Source organism: Myotis yumanensis, unplaced genomic scaffold, assembly GCF_028538775.1.
Source record: "Myotis yumanensis isolate MYYU_CA2020_CCGP unplaced genomic scaffold, mMyoYum1.0.hap1 SCAF_23, whole genome shotgun sequence".
NCBI classification, from domain to species: Eukaryota; Metazoa; Chordata; class Mammalia; order Chiroptera; family Vespertilionidae; genus Myotis; species Myotis yumanensis.
In genome coordinates this window covers 4,909,929-4,934,397 of record NW_027223774.1, presented here as the reverse complement: position 1 = coordinate 4,934,397, position 24,469 = coordinate 4,909,929, and the positions used below count along the sequence as shown (strand labels likewise).

General features: G+C 43.1%; 1 protein-coding gene and 1 pseudogene across 1 annotated transcript; one reads left to right on the top strand and one right to left on the bottom strand.

The window, feature by feature from the left end:
* Window positions 1-1,466: 1,466 nt before the first annotated feature.
* On the bottom strand, window positions 1,467-19,553 carry LOC139000047 (zinc finger protein 383-like). The gene is made up of 4 exons (XM_070402317.1): window positions 19,061-19,553; window positions 15,704-15,830; window positions 6,286-6,356; window positions 1,467-4,511 (listed from the first exon to the last, which is right to left on the bottom strand). Exons 1-4 carry the CDS (start codon window positions 19,073-19,075, stop codon window positions 3,495-3,497), a joined length of 1,230 nt encoding a protein of 409 aa, XP_070258418.1. The 5' UTR covers window positions 19,076-19,553; the 3' UTR covers window positions 1,467-3,494.
* On the top strand, window positions 6,532-8,097 carry LOC139000053 (heterogeneous nuclear ribonucleoprotein A1-like; annotated as a pseudogene).
* Window positions 19,554-24,469: the final 4,916 nt, after the last annotated feature.

The window sequence follows — 24,469 nt, the reverse complement described above, 5'->3', positions numbered from 1 at the left end:
TTTAGCTTCCCATTGACATCCATGGACAGTTCTCCCAGACATAAGTCAATAAGGAAAAAGTGGTATTAAATGACACATTACACAAAATGGATTCAATAAGTTTACACCAGAGATTTTCTAGTGAAGTGTCACACAGGAAAACTGGTGTGCTGCAAGAATTTTTAGAAAAAGCAACATCTGACTATTTAGTAAGCAGCACAGACTACATTATCCATAAAATGTCTAATAATATATATGACAACAGGCAACAGAGTAACACCTGTGTGGTGTGCATAAATCAAAATCATACATTTGTGTCGGTAACCAATTATTGTCTTCACTAGCTGAGAAGCGTAGGGACCCCAAAAGCTGGTGACCTTTGAATCTCTAGCAAAGGTTGGGGCTGTGCACCATCCAGTTAATCTAGATAATGGTAGCTGAAGCATCATCCCCACCTTAGTTCCTTGTTGATTACTGTTGATTAGATATTCTGCCTGTTACTGGAACTTGCCTACCTAAGGGTCATGCTATGACCTAGTCTGTGTGTCATTGAAACCTCCTTACCCTAGAGCTACCCCAGATCAAATAAAAGACTGCAGCGGCCTGAGCATCAGTGGAAGTCCTTCTCCTTGAGTTTGACTTGCCTGCCTGGCTCCCCAATATTTCAAATTATCTCGTGTCTTTTCTCTTTCATTTGTGTGGGGCTCTGCTTCTAGGTCCTGAACCCTGACCCACGCGGGACGTGGGAAGGAAACACACACGACACATTTCTTTTGGCAAACTGGCAAAATATATATCTTGGTGGACCACTGAATTTCTGTAGTTAGCTCATATGTGCCATGAGATAAACAATGCTGAAATCTTTTTTTATTTTTTATTTTATTTTTTTTTATTTTTTATTTTTTTTAATATATTTCATTGAATTTTTACAGAGAAGAAGGGAGAGGGATAGAGAGTCAGAAACATCGATCAGAGAGATTGATCAGCTGCCTCCTGCACAGCCCCCAGTAGGGAAGTGCCCGCAACCCAGGTACATGCCCTTGACCGGAATCGAACCTGGGACCCTTGAGTCCGCAGGCCGACGCGCTATCCACTGAGCCAAACCGGTTCGGCCTGAAATCTTTTTTTAAAAAAATAGATTTCTTTATTGATTTCAGAGAGTAAGGGAGGATAGGGAGATAGAAACATCAATGATGAGAGAGAATCATTGATAGGCTGCCTCCTGCACACCCCCTACTGAGCCTGCAACCCAGACATGTGCCCTTGGCCGGAATTGAACCTGGGACCCTTCAGTCCGCAGGCTGACGCTCTATCCACTGACCCAAGTCATAGTGGTCGGCAAACTCATTAGTCAACAGAGCCAAATATCAACAGTACAACGACTGAAATTTCTTTTGAGAGCCAAATTTTTAAAACTTAAACTATATAGGTAAATACATTGTTATTAACTTAATTAGGGTACTCCTAAGGCTTAGGAAGAGCCACACTCAAGGGGCCATAGAGCCGCATGTGCACCGTGGGCCGCAGTTTGCCGACCACGGGTAGGGCAATGCTAAAATCTTTGACTTAAGAGCTTTTAACCTCACAGCAGAAGAATATGCATTCTGGACAAAATGAAGACAAGAATACCCTCTAACCCAAGGGACAATGTCTGCTTCATCTATTTTCCTACTGAACGTGTGAAAAAAAAAATCTTATGTATATTTTACATCAATACACTTCCTCCATATTCCTCACTAGAGTACCAAAACATGGAACCAAATTCCTATGAATGATCCGGATCCAATAGTTTGTCCGGAACAGAACAAAACCATAAAGCCCCTGGACCAGATAATGAGAACTAGAGACAAAATATCAGGAGATTCTTATACGTAGGAATGCTCCATGGGAATGTCAGGAAGTAGAGCAGAAGAGTATCCAATATCTAGTTTCTTTAATCATTGTGTGATCCTTTGGGTTGGCCCATGCCAAGCACCTGATATTTACCAGCTTGTACAATTTACAACAGTACATTGGAGAAGCAATGAATGTGGGGCTTTCATTTCAATCTGTGCTATCTTGCTGTCCCTGGAACTTATAGTGATGGCTTGGAAAACACAGCAAGAATAACTATTGCCTATAAACATACCTGTGGCCATGCTATCACTATGCAAAATAACTTTTGATGCAAAAGTGGTTCCTCTAGAAAGAATGACCAGCATTCAGTTACATTCAAGTAATTGAGAATAAAATCAGTTTTACGCCGGTTGATTCTACCCCAAGAAAAAAATTAATGAGGTTACAATGAGAAATTCTTCAGGGTTTCAATGAAAATCAGGACAAGAAAAATCACTCCAGTTATAAAGTACACAGAAGCCAATTTATTATATTCCAAAAATTAATAATATTCAAAACTTTAGAATCCTGCTAAAAATACAATGGTGGGCTTCCTACTTCATGAATGTAAAGTTACGTATTTGCCAAATTCTGATGTCAGTTACATCATTAATAAAATTCCAAAGTACTGAACAGAAGCTATGGGGGCCTGAAGGGCTGATGTGGGGGAGGAACAAGTTTAGATGCCATTGTTATAGCACAGAGAGGAAAAGAGATGGGGCTATAGAAACATCAATGATGAGAGGGAATCACTGATCGGCTGGATCCTGTATGACCCACACCTGGAAGTGAGCACCCAACTGGGGCTTGTGCCCTGAGCAGGAATTGCACCCTGACCTCCTGGTTCATACATCTAAGCCACTGATTCCCAAAGTGGGCGCTACCGCCCCCTGGTGGGCGCTGCAGCGATCCAGGGGGGCGGTGATGGCCACAGGTGCATTTGTTTTAACTTTTTTTGTATTACCTTTCTATTCTGAGTTCAATAAATAGTTTCATAATTTCAAACTTCAATGTTTCTAATTTACACGTTTACTATATTTTACGAAAAAGGTAGAAACATTAATACATATATCTTTTTGTTTAATTGCTATTAAAATAAAAAAAATTAATTTCCAGGGGGCGCTGAGTAATATTTTTTCTGGAAAGGGGGCGGTAGGCCAAATAAGTTTGGGAACCACTGATCTAAGCTAAACCACTGAGGCAAGCCAGTCAGTGCTTTCTCACATTTTGTATAGTTTAAAGCTTTCCCCCACTATAAGAATCTGATATCCATTACATCTATAGGTATAGGATCTTGCACATGCTCTGCATGTTAAAGGTTTCTCCTTCAGTATGAAGTCTCCCATGTATAGTAATACATGAATGGATTTCAAAGGCTTTACTACATTCTTCACATTCATAAGGATTGTTCACAGTCAGTATTCTGTGATGTTCAGTAAGTTCTCACTGCTGGTCAAGGATTTAAGACACTCCACATATCTGTAATACTTCTCTCAAGTATGAACTCTGCTGTACAATAAGGCATAAACACTGATTAAAGGCTTTGTTACATGCTTACATTTATAAGGCTCCTATCCAGTATGACCTCTCTGATGTGTAGTGAGGTTTGAGGAGCTGCCAATGGATGTGCTACATTCTCTTCATTCAAGTGGCTTCTCTCCAATATGAACTTTCTTATGCCTAGCAAGTTGTGAGGACAGTCTAAAGGCTTTACCACATTCTCTACATTTAAAAGGCTTCTCGCCAGTATGGACACTCTGATGTCGATTAAGGGAGGAGAAAGATATAAAGGCTTTGCCACATTCTCCACATTTATAAGGCTTCTCTCCAGTATGAGCTCTCTGATGTTGATTAAGAGAGGAAGAAGAACTAAAGGCTTTGCCACATTCTCTACATTTATAAGGCTTCTCTCCAGTATGAAGTCTCCGATGATGATGAAGAGAGGAGTAACCACTAAAGGCTTTGCCACATTCTCTACATTTATAAGGTTTCTCTCCTGTATGAAGTATCTGATGTCTATTAAGAGAGGAGTAATCGCAAAAGGCTTTGCCACATTCTCTACATTTATAAGGTTTCTCTCCTGTATGAATTCTCTGATGTCTATTAAGAGAGGAGGAATCGCAAAAGGCTTTGCCACATTCTCTACATTTATAAGGCTTCTCTCCAGTATGAACTCTCTGATGCGTAGTAAGGTGTGAGAACGTTATAAAGGCTTTGCCACATTCTCTACATTTGTAATGTTTCTCTCCATTATGAATTTTCTGATGTCGATTCAGGTTTGAGGCAGAAAAGAATCCTTTACCACATTCTCTACATTTATAAGATTTTTTTCCACTGTTGATCTTTTTCTTGAATATTTGACTGGAGATTATAACACGAGGATTCCATTTGTCAGCTTTCTCCCCAGGATGAATATTCTCTTGTTCAGTGTAATTTGAAGACTGTTGAAAAGACTGGACACATTTATTTCCATTGTGTGTCTTCTCGACAATAGGAATAAGCTCACGTATTTTGTGATTGTACCTTGGGTCACAGACTCTTCCACTTTTATAATGCTCCTCTGCAAACTCACTTCTCCGATGATTAAGGTATGACTCTTGCTTAACTTTACCCCAATTTTCATTCCATTGATAACTTCTGTCTCCATTATGTGTACTCTGGTAGTAATGGGAGATGGAAAGACCTTTACTGACAGTTATAATTTCATTAAACATGTACACTATTCCAAAAGAACCATTTTGTGATACTCATTAAACCAAGATAGTTGTGTAAAAAAAGCTCTCCTAATTTATTAAAATTATAAACAAAATTAAATACAAAACAATAATTGTCAGAGGAAGAATGAATTCTTGTTTACAAGACTGCCAGCCCTAACCTGTTTGGCTCAGTGGATAGAGCGGTGGCCTGCGGACTCAAGGGTCCCAGGTTTGATTCCAGTCAAGGGCATGTACCTTGGTTCCAGGCACATCCTCAATAGGGAGTGTGCAGGCGGCAGCTGACAGATGTTTCCCTCTCATCAATATTTCTAACTTTCTATCCCTCTCCCTTCCTCTCTATAAAAAAATCAATAAAATATATAAGAACAACCAAAAAAAGATTGCCCAATTGCTGAGCCAGCAAGATTCGATGGTTGAGTATCAAAATTTGAGCCAGAAGGTCGGTTCCATTCCCCATCAGGGCACAAGCCCTAGGTTTGGAATCAGTCCCCAGTGTGAGGAATGCAGGAGGCAGCCAGTCAATGATTCTCTCTCATCAAGGATGTTTGCCTATCTCTCTTCATCTCCCTGCCTCTCTGAATCCAAAAAAATATATTTTGAATAAAATAATAATAAAAGTACTAGCTGGTTTGGCTCAGTAAATAGACCTTTGGCAAGCAGACTGAAGGGATCTGGGTTTAATTCTAGTCAAGGGCACATGCTCAGGTTGCGGGCTCCATCCTCAGTGGAGGGCATGTAGGAGGCATCCAATCAATGATTCCCTCTCATCATTGATGTTTTCATCTCTCTCTCTTCCTCTCTGAATTCAATAAAAATATATTTTAAAGTGATAATAATCCTATATAATAAAAGCATAATATGCTAAATGTCTGGTCCTCTGGTCATCCATTCAGACAAGCAAAGCATAATATGCTAATGATATGCTAAGGCCACTCAACTGATCACTATGAGATGCACTGACCATAAGGGGGCAGATGCTCCGACCAGTAGGTTAGCTTGCTGCTGGCGTCCGTAGATCAGGACTGAAGAAGATGGGCCAGATACACCCTGGAGTCCTCCCATGGTCCCTCTCCGGCTGGCCAACCTTCTGGATCCCTCCCCAGCCCCAATCATGCACCCATGGGGTCCCTTGGCCTGAGCTGCACTCTCTCATAATACAGGACCCCTCAGGGGACATCGGAGAGCCAGTTTCAGCCCCATCCTGCAAGCTAGGCTGAGGGACCCTACTGGTGCACAAATTTGTGCACCGGGACACTAGTAATAATAATAATAATAATAATAATAATAATAATGATTGCCCAATTGCGAATATTTAAACTTTAGAGGTATATTGTAAATCTCTACATTTTAGAAATTATTGCATGAAAATTTAATCCATCCTACATTTTAAAAATTCAAATGATTATATACACTACAGAATATGTGAACTCCTACTTTATCCAGATTTCCTTTCCAAGAATGCATAACATTAAAAGTTGTTTTCAACCTTCTCTTGCAAAAACACACTGATCTGCCAGTGTAACTCACTTTAAAGAGGAAGGTTTCCCAAATGCATAATACACTTCACCTCTTTAGGTAACAAGAATTTTATTATGAGAACTGTTCCAGATTAGTTCTGTTTATACTAATAACCTCTTTCCTCACCACACTCTTACTCAAATGCCAAGACTTTCATTAAGTGTACATTATGAAAGTGACACCTTTCATTTCTTACCAGCATCATTTCAGAGAATAAATCTTGTATTCTGGTATTGGGCATAAAGGCCAGGTCATCAGATGACATAGCTGAAAGAAAACAAATTTTCAGCTTTTTTCTGCTGGTGAACGCCGTGGAGTAAGCATCATTGGAATTTCCCCTGTTGCAGTCATCAGGTCTAAGTCTGAGTCTCCCAGAGCCGGAACAGCTGCGGAAGCTCTTTATCGCAGGTTTCAGCTTTGAAACAACCACTGAGAGTCTGAGGAGCCATTTTGAGCAATGGGGAACACTCACGGACTGTGTGGTGATGAGAGATCCAAACACCAAGCGCTCCAGAGGCTTTGAGTTTGTCACCTATGCCACTGTGGACGAGGTAGATGCAGCCCTGAAGCCAAGGCCACACAAGGTGGACAGAAGAGTGGTGGAACCAAAGAGGGCTGATTCAAGAGAAGATTCTCAAAGACCTAGTGCCCACTTAACTGTGAAAAAGATTTTTGTTAGTGGTATTAAAGAAGACACTGAAGAACATCACCTAAGAGATTATTCTGGCCAAAACCGGTTTAGCTCAGTGGATAGAGCGTTGGCTTGGGGACTGAAGGGTCCCAGGTTCGATTCCAGTCAAGGGCATGTACCTGGGTTGCAGGCGCATCCCCAGTGGGAGATGTGCAGGAGGCAGCTGATCAATGTTTCTCTCTCATCGATGTTTCTAACTCTCTATCTCTCTCCCTTCCTCTCTGTAAAAAATCAATAAAATATATTTAAAAAAAAATAAAATAAAATAAAAAAAGAGATTATTCTAAACAGTATAGAAAAATAGAAGTGATTGAAATCATGACTGAACGAGGCAGTGGCAAAAGAGAGGCTTTGCTTTTGTAACCTTTGACGACCATGACTCTGTAGACAAGATTGTCATTCAGAAATACCATACTGTGAATGGCCACAACTGTGAAGTAAGGAAAGCTCTAAGCAAGAGATGGCTAGTGCTTCGTCCAGCCAAAGAGGTCGAAGTGGTTCTGGAAACTTCGGAGGTGATCGTGGAGGTGGTTTTGGTGGAAACGACAACTTAGGTTGTGGAGGAAACTTCAGTGGTTGAGGTGGTTTTGGTGGCACCTGTGGTGGCGGTGGATATGGTAGCAGTGGGGATGGCTATAATGGATTTGGTACTGACGGCGGTTATGTAGGAGGCGGCCTTGGTTACTCTGGAGGAAGCAGATGCTATGGAAGTGGTGGACAGGGTTATGGAAACCAGGGCAGTGGCCATGGCGGGGGAGTGGCAGCTATGACAGCTATAACAAAGGAGGAGGTGGAGGCGGCTTTGGCAGTGGCAGTGGAAGCAATTTTGGAGGTGGTGGAAGCTACAATGATTTTGGCAATTACAACAATCAATCTTCAAATTTTGGGCCTATGAAAGGAAGAAACTTTGGAGGCAGAAGCTCTGGCCCTTATGGTGGTGGAGGTCAATACTTTGCCAAACCACGAAACCAAGGTGGCTATGGCAGTTCCAGCAGCAGCAGTAGCTATGGCAGTGGCAGAAGGTTTTAATCACTGCCAGGAAACAAAGCTTAGCAGGAGAGGAGAGCCAGAGAAGTGACAGGGAAGCTACAGGTTACAACAGATTTGTGAACTCAGCCAAGCACAGTGGTGGCAGGGCCTAGCTGCTACAAAGAAGACATGTGTTAGACAATACTCATGTGAATGGGCAAAAAACTATAGGACTGTATTTGTGACTAATTGTATAACAGGTTATTTTAGTTTCTGTTCTGTGGAAAATGTAAAGCATTCCAACCAAGGGCTTTAATGTAGATTTTTTTTTTTTTGGCACCCATGCTGTTGATTGCTAAATGTAATAGTCTGATCATGGTGCTGAATAAATGTGTCTTTAAAAAACACACACACACAAAAAAACAAAACAAAAAAACACAAATTTTCAGTTTTCACAATCAGGTGAGTACACTTTGAAGTTACCAGCAACTATAAGCCAAATGACAGTTTTGAGAACTCCAAGAGCCAGTGAAGGATTCAAGGAAAGCTCTAGATAAGTACAATGAGGAAAACTCACATCAAAGAGGGACAAAGAGTTGCTTACATTTGCTGATTATATCTGCTCAAACCCCCTGGCACACAATGGCCATATTATAAAAACACTCCCAATTCCCAGTATCTTCACTGAAGAGACAGAGATGAGGCAAGTGCATGTTCAATGATCTCCCTGTTTTAAAAGCATCTTGAATAACAAGCGTCTGCTTTGCATGACACAGAGTGCAAACAGAATGGCGTACACGGTGAGTGCCCTGTAGGGGCTGCAAGAAAGACACAATGAGAAATTGTTCGAGCACCACACAGAATGTGATATTGAAGATACATATCAATCCTGAAAGATACAGCGGGTCTGAGAAAGAAACAGAAAATATTTCCAACTGAGAAATTAAACAGACAGCCGAACCAAGAATAGAGATCCTGAAAATAGTGTTGACCGAAAGTAGAATTTGTTCCACAGATGGTTATTAGTTTCCTCCTATAGAAAGCATGTTCAACGAACTGAGGTTCTGCTTCCCGGCATATGTTGATAGTTTGGCTCAAATAAACTCACAAAAATTCTTTAAAAAAAAAGCATGTTCAAAAGCCTGCTACTTTACAATTCAGCAATCTCAGCAAAAGATATCAAGTCATGAAAGAAAAAAAAAAAAAACAAACAGAAAAAGTGTATCATCAGGAAAACAAAATAAATGTAATCAAACTGGCACCACATTAATGGAAATATATTAATTACCTCAAAAAAGAATGGAAAATCTTAAAGCCAAAAAGGAGAAAAAAGAAAACTATACAAAATCACCAAAATATTATGTAACTAAAATAAAAATATAATGAGAAAGTACTTTATAAATACCGCACCGAAGGGGGATATTGAAATACATAATATCTGAATTAAAAAATACAGTACAATCATGAATGAAAGATGTGATCAACTCAAAACATCAAAGAATTTGCCTGGCAGTGGTGGCTAAGTGGTTGTTTCTACTTATGAACTAGGAGGTCACAGTTTGGTTCCACATTAGGGCACAGGCCTGGATTGAAAGCTCAATCCCTGATCATACAGGAAGCAGCCAATCGATAATTCTCTCTAGTCACTGATGTTTCTATCTCTCTCTCCCTCTCCTTTCCTCTCTGAAATCAATAAAGATACATTTAATAAACAGTTATTAAATAATCAAAGAATTTGTACATAAATCATTACAATTTTAATTCATTGACATTTTGATTCAGAGAAGCCAACAAACACGTGGAAATGTGAACGGAAGTTAAGGAACTCTTAAGATACTAACAAATCGGCTACCAAGGGGACCGCATAGAGACAGAATAGTGAAAAACAATAAGAAGCTTATATAAAAAATTAATCGTTTTAAGATCCTGACAATTGGAGAAAGCAACATTACAAATGCAAGCAGCTCATGAATTCTAGGTAGAATGAATATAAACATGGGAACAGATAAAAACAATGAAAATATGTGTCCCAAGGCCAGGGAGGGTTGGGGGGCAGGAGGGAGGGGGTAAGAGATCAACCGAAGGACTTGTATGCATGCATATAAGCATAACCAATGGGCATAAGACACTGGGGGGTAAGGAAGGCCAGGGGGATTGTCAAGGACGGGGGGGAGGGGGGGGGTGGTGTGGGGGTGGGGGGAGAAGGACACATATGTAATACCCTTTGTAATACTTTTAGCAATAAATAAATAAAAGAAAAAAGAAAAAAAAAAAGAAAATATGTGTCCCAGAATACTATCTAAAGACCTAAAAAATTACTCCTCATGGAAAGGACAGCTCCTCAAAGATCATTAGGGGGTTTCTAAGCAGAAAAATATTGAGGAGAAAAAGGGCATGAAATAAAACATGGAACTGATAAGTGAATAAAAACCATCCAACAAGAATATTGACAGAACAGATGATAAACAATGGAGAGAAAACAACTTTTTCAGCTCCAAAACTTTCTCATTATTAGACCTGCCCTATAACAAATCCGTAAGAAATATACTTCTGAATGCAATTTAAAAATTCTACACAACACTAACATGAACATATAAAGATGCCTTATATGTGGAAAAATATACAGAAATATAAAAATTTGTGTTTTATTAAAGAAGCACATATCACTTTAATTTCTCTTGTGGAACTTTAGAAAATAAAAGGAATCGTCTGACTCAAGTGGCTCAGTAGTTAAGCGTCTATCTGTGAACCAGGAGGTCACAGGTTGATTCCTGGTCAGGGCACTTGCCTATATTGTGGGCTCTTTCCCCAGGGTGGGGTGTGCAGGAGGCGGTCAATTAATGATTCTCTCCCATCATGGATGTTTCTATCTCTCTCACCATCTCCTTCTCCTCTAAAATAACAAAAAAATGTATTTTCAAAAAATAAAAAATAATAAAATCTTAAATCTCTTCTATAACACAAACAACATTAAATATACCATGATATCAACTTATGTTGGTACATGGGTAGAAATCACAACCAGCAGAGATTTTGTATGAAATTGACAGTATGGTTTAAGGTACACTGTTATAATATTAAGATATTTAAGTACTTCCCATGGTGACAACAAAAAATAGAAAACAAATAAAATGATATCTAAGAGGTGACAATTCTGTATTGGAAATCACAGACTCCACATTTCTAAAAATATATATACACTAACGGCCCCTTGAACAAAGATTCACGCAATAGGCCTTCCTTCCCCTGGATGCCGGCGCCGGTTTTTCTCTGGCACCCAGGACCCAGGCCTTTAGTCTGGCCGCATCAGCGAGGAGTGGCTTCTCCGCTCCGGCTGCTCCCAGACCCTGTTTTTTTCCCCCCCAGCTCCTCGAGCAGAGGCCAGGGCTGGCTGGAAGCCTGGGTTGCCCCTGGCGACCCAGGCCCCCAGCCATTCCTTGAGCGGAGTCCTGGGTCAGTGGGAAGCTTGGCTTCCTCCGTCACCAAGAGCAACCCAAGCCTCCTGCTCGCTCCAGCTCCAAGGTCACCGCCATCTTCAGTCGTCTTCAGTATTCACTCCGTGCCTCCGTATGCAAATTAAACATCATCTTTGTTGGGTTAATTTGCATAGTGGCTCTAATTGGCTGGTGGGTGTAGCGGAGTGGCAGAGTGATGGTTAATTTACATGTTTCTATTTTTTTAGTGTAGATATGTATATAGAGATATATAGATGTATATATATTTAATTTCTCAAAACATGGTATATAAAACCAACCAATGAACTTAGCTCTATTCCTACTAAAAGTAGATCCAGTTAAATAGGCCATGAACCAAAATGAACCGAGTATGCATTAACAAATAAAATATCAGACCACCCTAGCTGGTTTGGCTCAGTGGATAGAGCGTTGGCCTGCAGACTGAGGAGTCCCAGATTCGACTCCAGCCAAGGGCACATGCCTGGGTTGCGGGTTCAATCCCCCATAGTGGACCTGCTGGAGGCAGCCAATCAATGATTCTCATCATTGATGTTTCTTTCTCTCTCCCCTTCTCCTTCTCTCTAAAATCAATAAAGAAATATATGTAAAAAATTAATCAAAAAAAATAAAATATCAGCCTTAAAACCATGAAGACACTGAAAGAAAGTATAGTCAATGAACTTTACCACCCCTATTAAAAATATTGGTTTGCATATATCTTCCTAGGCATAACAAAGAAGCTAAAAAGTAAAGAAATGAGACTACAAAAGAATAAGTTTGGCATACCAAAAGAAACCACAAAATAACAACCCAGGAATGTTACATCCTCAAAAGCTAAAGATCCAAAATATATAAGGAACTCACACAATATACCACCAAAACGACAAACAACATGATTGAAAAATGGGCAGAGGACCTGAACAGACATTTCCTAAACAGGACGTAAAGATGCACAATAAACATACTGGTATTAAATGACATTCAACCCCTTCAGCATCAGAGAAATGAAAATGGACACCACCATGAAATACCACCAAACACCTAACAAGATGCCAATCATCCATAAATCAAAAAACGACAAGTATCACCAATGAAGTGGAGAAATGAGAACAATCATGCATTGTCAGCAAGATTATAAACACACTAGAAGCCAGTGCACAAATCTGTGCACAGGTGAGGTTCCTCGGGCTGGCCGGCGATCAGGGCTGACTGGCCAGGAGGAAGGCTCGCAGAAGGTTGGCCGACCAAGGCTGGTTGGCTATGGGAGCACATGGACCACTGGGCAGGCTCGAGGGAGGAATCACGGGAGGGTGACTAGCTCAGGGAGGTTGGCTGTGGAAGCACACTGACCACCGGGGGCAGTTCCTGCGTTGAGTGTCTTACCCTTGGTGGTCAGTGTGTCGTCATAGCAACCAGTAAACCAGGCATAACGGTCGATTAGGCTTTGATATATGTAGATTCGTGGAGCCACTCACAAAACACGATGGAGGGTTTTCCAATATTTACAGACAAGTACCAGTTAACACAGCAATTCCATTTCTGGGAATTTATACAGAGAACACGAATAAAAACAGATATACCCACTCATATATCCTTTTAGCACTATTTGCAATAATGAAGATATCAGACTGAAATAAAAGGACTATTTTTTTTATTGATGGTCTACCATTTGAAATAAAAGATTTCATTTGATTTGACATGTAAGGCAACAAAATTTATAACTCATCTCCTTCAAGACGTGACTCACTATGTGTTTATTCTAGAAATGACACTGTAGCTGCAACTATAACTTCCATGTTATTGAATATAAAACTACATTACTTTTATACACTTCATATTTTTGAAAGGCAAATACATAACCAGGTTTGTATTTCAATCCATTGTATTAAAATGAAAACTCCCAAAGTATCAACACAAACATTAAAGAAAAAAACAACAACAAAAACAGCATCCTTCACAGAAAAAACAACAAGAAGCCACTGGCTGAGAAAATATTATTTGTAAAAGTCAACACGGCCCAGCTGACACGGCTCAGGAGTCGAGCATTGACCTATGAACCAGGATGTCACAGTTCAATTGCTAGTCAGGGCACATGGCAGCTGATCCATGATTCTCTCTGACCATTGATGTTTCTATCTCTCTCTGTCTCTCACCTTTTTTCTGAAATCAATAAAAATCTACATATTGTCCACTTGGGAGTTTGACCTGGAGTGCAGTTCCATCGCTTGCTATAACATGTGATGATCACCATGGGGCGGTGCGAAATATGACGGGTGACCAGCAGAGGTGGTGGGGCTCTGAGGGAGCGAGGAAAAGAGGAGGCCGAGAGGCCAGGCCTAGGAACACTACCCATGCACAAATGTTGTGCACCAGGTCTACAGTATATATATGGTATATTAATAAAAAAGTCAACATGGACAGGACAATTATGCAAAATAGTCAAAGAAGTCTTCAAACTCAACATTGACAAAACAACTTGAAAAGGACCAAACACCTTAACACACAGCACTACAAAATACATACGCACAGAAAATCAGTGCAACACGACCCTGCACGTCTTATGTCACTAAGGAAATGTACATTGTAACAATGAGAAGGGACAAAGAGCAAAGGCAAGCAACACTAAACCACCATTGAACAGATCAGAATCCAGAACACTGACCCCACCAAATGCCTTGGTGATGTGCAGCAACTGGAACTCCAATCACTGCTGCTGAAAATGCCAAATGCTACAGGCCCTTAGGGAGACGGTCGGGAGGTTTTTATAAAACTAACTATACACTCGCCATGGGATCCAGTAATTGGGCTCCTTACTATTAAACCAAAGAGTTACACCTTTTATCTACCCAAAAGCCTACAAGTGGGCTGTTTATTCATGATTTATAAAAATTGGAAGCAGTGAAGAGGTATGCCAACAAGTGAATGGACAAATACACCGAAGGACGTACAAATGATTTCTTATTCACTTCTATCCTATCTAATAAAGAGGGGATGAGGTAATTAACCTTCACGCCATGGCAAACATGTTGGTGCCCACAGCCCATAAGGAGAGAATATGCTAAGTGACTTCCATGCCCTCAAAGATGGTGGGGCCCACATCCACAAGATGGCCGGCAGGGAAGGGCAGTTGTGGGCGATCAGGTCAGTAGGGGAGGGCAGTTAGGTGCGACTAGGCCGGCAGGGGAAGGTAGTAAGGGGTGACCAGGCTGGCAGGGGAGGGTACTTGGTGGTGATCAGGTCGGCAGGGGAGGGCTGTTAGGGGCAACCAGGCTGGCAGGGGAGAGCAGTTAGGGGCAACTGGGCCGTCAGAAGAGGGCAGCTGGGGACGACCAGGCTGTCAAGGGAGGACAGTTGGGGATGACCGATCCGGCAGGGGAGGGCAGTTGGGGGCCACTGGGCCAGCAGGGGAGCAGTTAGGCATTGATCAGGCTGGCAGGGGAGTGGTTAGGGAGTGATCAGGCTGGCAGGCAGAAGCGGTTAGGGGCAATCAGGCAGGCAAGCAGGCTAGCGATTGGGAGCCAACAGTCCTGGATTGTGAGAGGGATATCCACTGCCAGTTTAGGCCCGATCCCTCTGGGATTGGAACTAAACCAGCAATGGGACAACCCCCAATGGGTACCAGATTGGAGAGGGTGCTGGCTGGGCTGAGTAACATCCTCCCCCTAGGTGCACAAATTTCGTGTACTGGGCCTTTAGTAAAGAAATAATACGTCAAGCCATGAAAAGATATGATAGAAGCCTAGATAAATAGAACTAAGTGAAAGAATCCAAGCTGCCTGCACAGGTAGCCCAGTTGCTTAGAGGATCGTACCGATATAACCAAGTTGTAGGTTTAATCTCTGGTCAGGGCACATACAAAAACATCAACTAATGCCCATCTTAAGTTTCTATCTCTCTCTAATTTCCCTTCCTCCCTGAATTCAATAAAATCTTAGAAAATAAAAGAGAATGGAGTGTGAATTTTGATAAAGGCTTTCCCATTTTCAATCCAGGTTGTCCTCTGGCCAGAAGATATGGTAGAATCTTAGAATATTCTAGAAAATGATTTTCTAAAATATCATTTTCTGATAGTACCTTAATTAGTGTAGACAACATGTAAAGTGTGCAAACACTGAGTTCCTAATTCACATATATCACAAAGCTTTGCTTTGTGATACCCAATTTGTAACTCTTTTAAAAAATATAAATTTTTACTGCTTTCAGAGAAAAATGGAGAGGGAAAGAGATAGAAATATCACTGATGAGAGAGAATCATTGATTGGTTGCCTCCTGCACGCACCCGACTGAACCCAAGCATTGGCCCTTTACCAGAATCGAACCAGGGACCTTTCAGTCTGCAGGCGGCACTCAATCCATTGAGCCCAACCAGCTGGGGCTTAATTTGTTCCTTGAGAGCAAGAATCTAACACAGAAAGCAGAAGCCCCTAGAGATGTTAATATAATAAAGAAAACGAAACCCTGAGGGTTGAGAAGGAACTCAGGAAGGAAGTCATCCTCACCCACGGAGGCCAGGTTGCTGTAGTTCTCTGACATCACATCCAGGTACAATTTCCGCTGAGCTGGGTCCAGGCATTCCCACTCCTCCTGAGAGAAATCTATGGCCACATCCATGAAGTACAACCCTTCCTGAAATAAAAGACACAGTTACCAATAGGTCATGAGAAGAGTTCATAATGTCACCCAACATGAAAACAGTGTTAGGAGAAGAGGTTTTGACCTAACGGGTATCCTGAACTATACAGTAAGATCACTTTGCCCCAGTAAAGTTCTGTGATGTGTTTTCTAACATTAACACATGAGGAGGACACATGTCCACAAATCCACAGTACAGATTTTCCTTTACAGGAAAATTAAGTAAAATTAAGGCATGGACACAGGCTTATAGACTTCTGAAGGCTGCATTTACACGGTTAAGGGTCAGTGATGTATATTTCTCAGCGGGAAACGTCACGCTGGTTTTAAGTATACGGAGTTCTTCTCAAGTGTGAAGCAGACCTTAAGGAAATGAACTTCTGTAAAAATACAAACTCTGATCCAGGTTTTGAGATGGGCCCTGTGTTTCCACATGTGTAACAAGCTCACTTTTTACGTGTGATGCTAATGTTTCCACATCATGTGCCAGACTTCTGAAAACACAGAAAAAGAAAATACAAGGAAAAATTCATACAGAACTTTGAACTAAAAGGGTTTGTTAATAGACTTCAGTTCTCATGGAATAGGACACATAAAAACCATAATCCAAGCTGGAAATTTACTATGAGTAATCTTAGGACAAGATTATTCTGCCTGGTCCAGCAAGTGTGGTTCAGTCTTGCATGCTAACCCATGCACCAAGAGGTCACTGGTTCGATTCCCAGTCTGAACACACGACCAGGTTGCGGGATCAATCGCCAGTGTGGGATGTGCAGGAGGCAGCTAATCAATGATTCTCTCTCATCATTTATGTTTTTATCTCTCTCTACTTCTCTCTTCCTCTCTGAAATCTATAAAAATATACTTGAAAATAAAGAAAAGAAAAAATAGCCCTATCTGGTTTGGCTCAGTGGATAGAGCATTGGCCTGCAGACTGAAAGTTCCTGGGTTCTATTCCAGCCAAGGGCACATGCCCGGGTTGCGGGCTTGATCCCAGTAGGGGCCGTGCAGAAGCCAGACAATCAATGATTCTTTCTCGTCATTGATGTTTCTATCTCTTCCTCCCTCTCCCTTCCTCTCTTAATTCAATAAAGAAACATATTTTAAAAAATAGCCCTAACTGGTTTGGCTCAGTGGATAGAGCATCGGCCTGCGGACTGAAGGGTCCCACGTTCGATTCCAGTCAAGGGCATGTACCTTGGTTGCGGGCACATCCCCAGTAGGGGGTGTGCAGGAGGCAGCTGATTGGTGTTTCTCTCTCATCGATGTTTCTAACTCTCTATCCCTCTCCCTTCCTCTCTGTTAAAAATCAATAAAATATTTTTTTAAAAAAAGCTAAAATAATTTTAACAGTTTAGGCACAGAAACACACATTTTATAACTATGAAATCAAGATGTTTTAGTGATTGCATATATTTCATGAATCTATTTGTGTATGATTCCCTTTGTGTTTTATAAACACAATACGGAGAAAAACATAAGGATACAAAACAAGGTAGACCTATTGCTCCCTTTGTGTTGGTTGTAAATCCTCAGGTGGGGAGATTTTTTCGACTCACTTTTTGGTAGTGGAAGGCAGGGACGTAGAGGCATGAAAAGGATAGAGGTAAAGAGGTTAGAGGTAGAGAGGGAGATAGAGAGAGATCAATGTGAAAGAGAGACAGAAACATTAATTGGCTGCCAACTGCAGGTACCCAGGAGCTACTTGCCCTGGACCAGGAATCAAACCCTCCACCACTGATCCACAACAGCCTGGGGGAACTAATTTTTCTTACTAGTACATTTGTTTCAAAATTTTTACATATCATTAGTGGAGAGCTATGTTGTAGAAATTTAATGAAACTGAACATACATTAATAATGTCATTCTTAACCAATGGACACAAGACAGTGGGGAGTAGGGGAGGCCGGAGGAAGGTCGGGGGCGGGTAAAAAAAAAGGAGACAGATGTAATAGTTTACGCAATTAGAAAAATAATAATAATGTCATTCTTGGAAACTGTCTAGAAAATACAAAATATGAGAATGTAGGGGATGTGCATGATGGGAGTATAGAATATAAGAAAAACGTAAAGAATCAAAGCCTGATTAGTTAAAGCTCCCATGCAAAAGCCAATGATCTGTAGAAAAGAAAAGTAAAACCTTCCCTTTTCAAAGGAAACACAAATTAAGAAGAGGGCTATTTCCAGATGTGAAGTGATGGTCTTTGTATAACTTTCATTAAATCCCAACTAAACCCTTGTTCCTGAGAAAGGGAGACTATTAACTCTACAGTGAGAGGAGCACCTCTGCCACGTGAACATCAGGTGGACGGAGGCACATGGAAGGTCAGGTCAGCACTGCTGACATTACTATTAAACTACATCAATAAACACATAAATTTGTGGAAAAGATCTTAAGTAAACATTAATTTTTGCAAATGTCAATCCATGTGTACCTCTCATGTTCTATAAGCTAACAGTAAATTTACCGACCAAGTCTCTCATACTAATCTAATGAGCAAGTCTCTTCTATTTGCCCTTCTTTTCAGAACTTTCTGAGCTATTCTGAGCAGTAAGATGTGCATCTTCTTACCCCTGATCTAGAGCTGATGCTGCAGCCACGTGAACCTAAAACCTGCATTTGCCTTCTTCATTTATACCAGAGCCTCTGACTCCATCCCAGTAGGGATGTTAGACATAGATGCCGTCCGAGTTTGATCTGTCACAAAAGAAATATTTTGAGTAGTTGAAAGTCACTAAAGGTGGGAATGCTTCCTGACATGTGGAGGGTGACAAAATGAATGCGGACAAAGCTCTGGCACAAAGGAGGGAATTACAGCCCGGCCAGTGTCACTAAGAGGTAGAGGCCTGACCTATGAAACAGGAGAGCAGGGTTGGATTCCTGGTCAGGGCTCACTCCAGGTTTCAGACTCCATACTCAGTGCAGGAGGCAGCTAATCAATAACTCTCTAACCTAACTGATGATGTTTCAATCTCTCTCTCCCTCTCCTTTCCATTCTGAAATCAATAAAAATATATTTTAAAAGAGAGAGAGAGAAAAAAAGAAAAAACACACAAAAAGAGAGAAAAATTTAGAAACTGCTAACATTGACTATGATGAATAAAGTAATGAAATAAGGAAAGAAAAACAACTGGCAGAGGCAATACATCAGAAATAGAGAAATAAATCACCAGATGTTAGAGGAAAAGCAATCATAGCTTCTGACACAGGGCCCATCTGATACCTGAGAAGCAGCCATTTGATCCTGGTCCTGATCAGGGCCTGGGATGTTTCCTCAGGCGAGGATATGTTGAGGAGTCACAGAATGTGCCTTCAAAGACGTCAGCTCAGTGTCTCAATCAGCTCACCTCACACTCACAGTCAGAAGGACCTGGAAATGAGGAAAAGGCCACCCCTCCTGTCCTTGGTGACAGGAGAGAGTGAGGAATAATGAGCTCCTACATGGAGACCGCACTGTGAGGGGTTTTATTTAGTCTTCATGTGTCTCTCCTCCTAAAGACATCCACAAACTGCTACAAAAACGAGAAGATGAGCTGCCGTCCTGATGCCCCACACCAAACAGAGCACCCCCTTACCTCCCCTGAACAAAGCCTGCTCCCCACTCTCACAAAGGCATCCTGCACCCCTCCTGCTAATCCCTGTCCTCACCTTCCATCACCTGGAGGCCCTCAGGAACCAATGATGCCCCACCCAGAGCAGCTGTCCACCTCCATGGGGGAAAGTGCACCTGAGGGTATTTCTTAAAGATCCTCAGGGGACATGAGAAGACACAGAGGATTTATCTCGGGATGTTTTTAAATAATGTATTAAGTCTCAGTCATGGAAAAAGTAAATCCATGGAAGAAACACACACACACACACACACACACACACACACAACCACAGCAAAAAAAGCTAAGGCTTCTAATATTTCTTGAAAAAGCATCAGAAGGTGACAGACACAGGTCACTTCCTCGTTGCCATCCTAAGAAATGACAAAGGACCCAGGAGTAACAGACAAGTCTCTCCCCTCTGAATGAGTAAGGGCTGCAATTGGAAGGAAATGATTATAAAATTCCCAAGCCTTATATACTAGAGATTTATAAGTCTCATTCAATCTGTATAACTAAGACAATTAAGCTGTTAAACTAAATATATAAAGGCACACCGAGGTGGCATGACTCACTGGTTGGTATTGGACCTGTGAACCAGGAGATCACAGTTACAGTCCTAGTCAGGGCATATGACCAGCGAGCAGGTTTGATCCCCAGTGAGGGCCGTGTAGAAGGCAGCTGATCAATGACTGTCTCTCCTCATTGATGTTTCTAACTCTCTCTCTCACTCTCCTTGCCTCCAGGAGATCAATAGTAATATCTTTAAACATCTATATATACATACACACACATAAAACCCACAAACAGATATATCACAACTTAACCATCCACAACCCATCACCTCACCCCTCACCCAGATCAGGGTTCCCTCCTCCCACTACATGTATTTCTGTCTGTGGATCTGTCTGTCTCCTGCTCCCTTTCTCTCCACTGTGGTCCTTTCCTGTGTCCCCCTTTCCCCTGCTCTCTCTCCCCTTTTCTCTCTGTCTGTCCTACACCTGGACCATGAAACTCCTGAAACCTCCTTCCCTTCAGGGGCTCTTTCTCCTGGTCTCTGAGGCTCCATCTCCACACACGTCTGCGTCTTCCCCTCCCCACGCCCGCGGCCCCTCTGCTGCCTGTTCCCGTCTGTCCCGCTCCCACAGCTGCTGACTCAGGGCTGCTCGCTCTGCTCCCTCATCCCTGAGCCCCCCTTTCTGTCCGGCACTCGCCCCCCAACTCTTCTCCTCTGAACCCGTGTCTCTGTCTCAAGTGCCTCCTCCTGTGCGGCCCCCACTTCTGCTCCCCAGGACCCGCTCCCTCTCAGCCCCCCTTCCTCTCTCTGGGCTCCCCCTCCTCCCTGTGTCTCCACTTCCTTCCTCCTCAGGCCACTTTCCCGAGTGACCCCCTCACTCCTACCGTCGCCGTCCAGTCCCCCCCACACCCCTATGGGCCCCTCTGTGGACCCCTCGCTGCCCTTCCTCCCGCCCACGTGTCTGTCTCTCTCTCCCTCTCCTGACCCCCCAGCCTGGGTCCCGCCCCCCGCAGTCACCGCGCCCACAAAGCCCGTCCCTGCGGGCAGGTCGCCTCTTCAGGGGACACCGCGTCCTCCCCCTGAGCGCCCCCCATGGACACTGTGCTCCCCGGGCAGGCAGACCCCTTATTAAATGGGGGTGGGCCTAGGAGGGGGGTGCAGACCCCCAGGCCGGGAGCCATCCGGGCTCTTTGGGCGGAAAGCGCCGGGCGGGGGGAGGGGCGCAGAGGGCGGGAACCCCCTGACCCAGACTCTCAGCCCCGCGGGGAGGACCGGCGGCCCCGGGAACGGTTTTCAGCGGGAAAACCGCGCGGCAGGCGGTGGCCACAGCCACAGGCGGAGAGACCCCGGGCCGCGGCCTCCGTTTCCTCCCAAAGGAACGTGGCGCCCGCACCGCGCAGCCTCCCGGGACGCGGACTCACCGCTGAGAGAGGCTCCGGGGCGGGGACCCCAACAAGGACTTCAGCGCCGGCAGCGCCCTCAGCCTTCCCTGCGGGGAGGGGGACGGGGAGCGTCAGCTTTAAAGACAAACACCCTCCTCAGGGGGAACCGCCACCTTCCCCTCCACGGCCGCTTCCGCGTCTGCAAGGAACTGCGCATGCGCCTCCCTGCGGGGTGGGCGGGGCCAGAGCCTGAGCTGAGCGACTCCGCGATGGGGGCGGGGCCGAGCCCGGCGGCCAGGCCTGTGCAGGGACAGAGGGAGGGGGGGCGGGGCAGGAGCGAGGGGGCAGCCCGGGGTCCCCGCACCTCCTCCCACAGGGACAGCCCTTCCTGGGGGAGTTTCCACGTCATTGTCAGGGTTTTGGCTGGTGACGCGGCTGCAAAAGGATTCACAAGGGAGAGAAGAGACAGGAGCAGAGAGGCGTTTATTTTAGGTCTTTAAGCAGCGGCTCTCAACCTGTGGGTCGCGACCCCTTTGGCAGTCGAATGACCTTTTCACAGGGTTGCGTACTACCATATTGCATATCAGACATTTACATTACAACTCATAACAGTAGCAACATACAGTTATGAAGTAGCAATGAAAATAATTTTATGGTTGGGGTCATAACATGTGGAACTGTATTTAAAGGGCCAGAAGGTTGAGAACCACTGCAAGGGAGGAAAGGGCCACGTGCACTCTGATGGCACAAGGCACCCCAGATGGAGGGTCTGTTCCTTTATTAGGGTGCTGGCGAATAAATGGCAGCTGTGGCAAAAGCATAAGGAGGGAGGAGGAACCTGGAATTCACACAGAAGTTTCCCAGATCCCAGAGGCTGTGCTTAGAGCTACTGGCTGGTCTGCCCTTCAGCTGCAGGTGTCCCAGGGAGGGGTCTTTCCCAGGATCTTCACAAGCCGGGAACACATTCTTACAGTGAAGTTACAGGGAATTCAGAAGGCGGGCAGATTGGGTTTGAAACCAGAAACTTTCTGCCTGCGATTTGCCTGGAACCTTAAATCCTCAGTGAGGAGGGGGGAGGGGAAGGGCACCCTGCTCTCTCAGCCCCTCCCTGTCTCCACATCTGAAGGGAGAGGCAGCTTGAGTTAGGGAAGCAGGTGGATGGGGGTGTCAGAGACAGACCCAGATATCCATTCATGGTTAGGCACCTGATGAGGTAAGGTCCCATCCATCACAGTGGGGAACAGATTTTAATTTAGGTATTTTTCAAGGGATAAAAATTTTCTGGTTGTAAATTGTGGTCTCTGAAGTTTTTGTGTTCTGGGAATGCAGTTTTGAATGCATATTTTGACTTTAGTAGTCCCTATAGCCTAGTTAATGGAACATTGATATTAATGTAGAATATCTCCTGTTAGTTTTCCTTATATCTGGGAAACAATACAATTTTAAAATCAATAATATTTAAAACAGAGTTATAAGAATAATAACTGTTATCAGAGTACTTAGTCCCATCACCATTTTTTATTTTGGTTACTTTTCAGTATTTTCATGAATATAGGTATTCATTCAACTTTTATAAATCTTTATTTACTTTAAAGATATGACTTGTTTAGAAACATGTAATTTAGAGTAAGCCAGAACATAGGATTATGTTTAAACTATATAAGTATTTAATTGCTTTAGGCCAATAAAATATCACCCCTTAGTATTGTCACCTGAAGCCAGGAAACACACCATATATAATAATCAGATAAACACATAAAGACAATCCATTCTACAAAGATAGTGAAAAACTTACACACTGAAAATGACACAACAATGCTAAAGAAAGCAGATACAAATAAATTGAAAGACATTCCTTAATATGTCCCAATGTCTACACAATAAATTGATGACCTATCAAAATTCAAGACAGTTTTGGCTGAAAATTAAGCAAAACAGATTCAGGAGAGGCAAAATACTTCAAATTTGAGAAAGTTGGAAGATTCACTTTTTTACACTGGAAAAAATTTTACAAAGCAAGAGTAACTAAGTGGGTATGATCTTGGATTAACACAGATCCATACACCAACGGAACGGAGGGGAATGCCCTGACAGAAACCCTGATGAAGCCTCATGCATCAAACAGGAGCCTTCTCTGTGGCAGAGGATACAATCCACAGGGGCAAATGCAACCTCCAGAAATGACGTGTTAAACATGATCTCCAACTTTCTGACATTTCAGTGGATTTCCTCCTTAAAATTGATAATGGAATGAAACACCATCTGGCAGTGATGCCTGCTTATCAACATCCCTCTCCATTCCCAATGGAGAAGTTTGGAAGTCAGTGACTCACACATTTAGCTTCAAATCTGTAATAATAAAAGGGTAATATGCTAATTAGACCAGACATCCTTCCGCACAAAGCCAGGGCTGTGAGGAAAGCCGGAGTCTGGGTACCTGCCAGCAGAGGGCAGAAAGCCCAGGTCCCGGGTGCCAGAGGGAAGACGGTACTGGTAGCCGGGGAAAGGAAGGCCTACTCCTGCACAAATTGGTACATCAGGCCTCTAGTATATTATAAAAGCAGTAAGAAAGCCCTAGCTAGTTTGGCTCAGTGGATAAAGCGTCGGCCTGCAGATTGAAGGGTCCCAGGTTTGATTCTGGTCAAGGGCATATACCTTGGTTGCGGGCACATCCCCAGCAGGGGCTGTGCAGGAGGGAGCTGGTCTATGTTTCTAACTACCCCTCTCCTTTCCTCTCTGTAAAAAATCAATAAAATATATATTTTAAAAAGCAGTAAGAAAAATATCCACATGTGTTGGAAACTAACAGTTGAAAAGGGTTATGTCAAGAGCTAATTCGCCCCTCCATTCCCCAGCCATGCAGGCTGATGTTGGTAGTGAGGCTGAAGCAACTCTGCAGGAACTGGGATCTCAGTGAGGGGCTGGAGGTGGGGAGGGGCTTGAATCCAGGAACATGACTGCAATTGGAATTCATGTAAGGCTTAGCACTTTCATTAAACAAAAAATTGCAATGGTCTGTGTGAGGATGAAGAACTAGAAGGTGAAACCACAACTCTCCCTGGGTAGATGGGCAATTTCCTACTCACACCAGCAGCCTTTCCTGTTTCCTGCTCCCTTCCTCAATCCCCAGGAAACCAAGACTC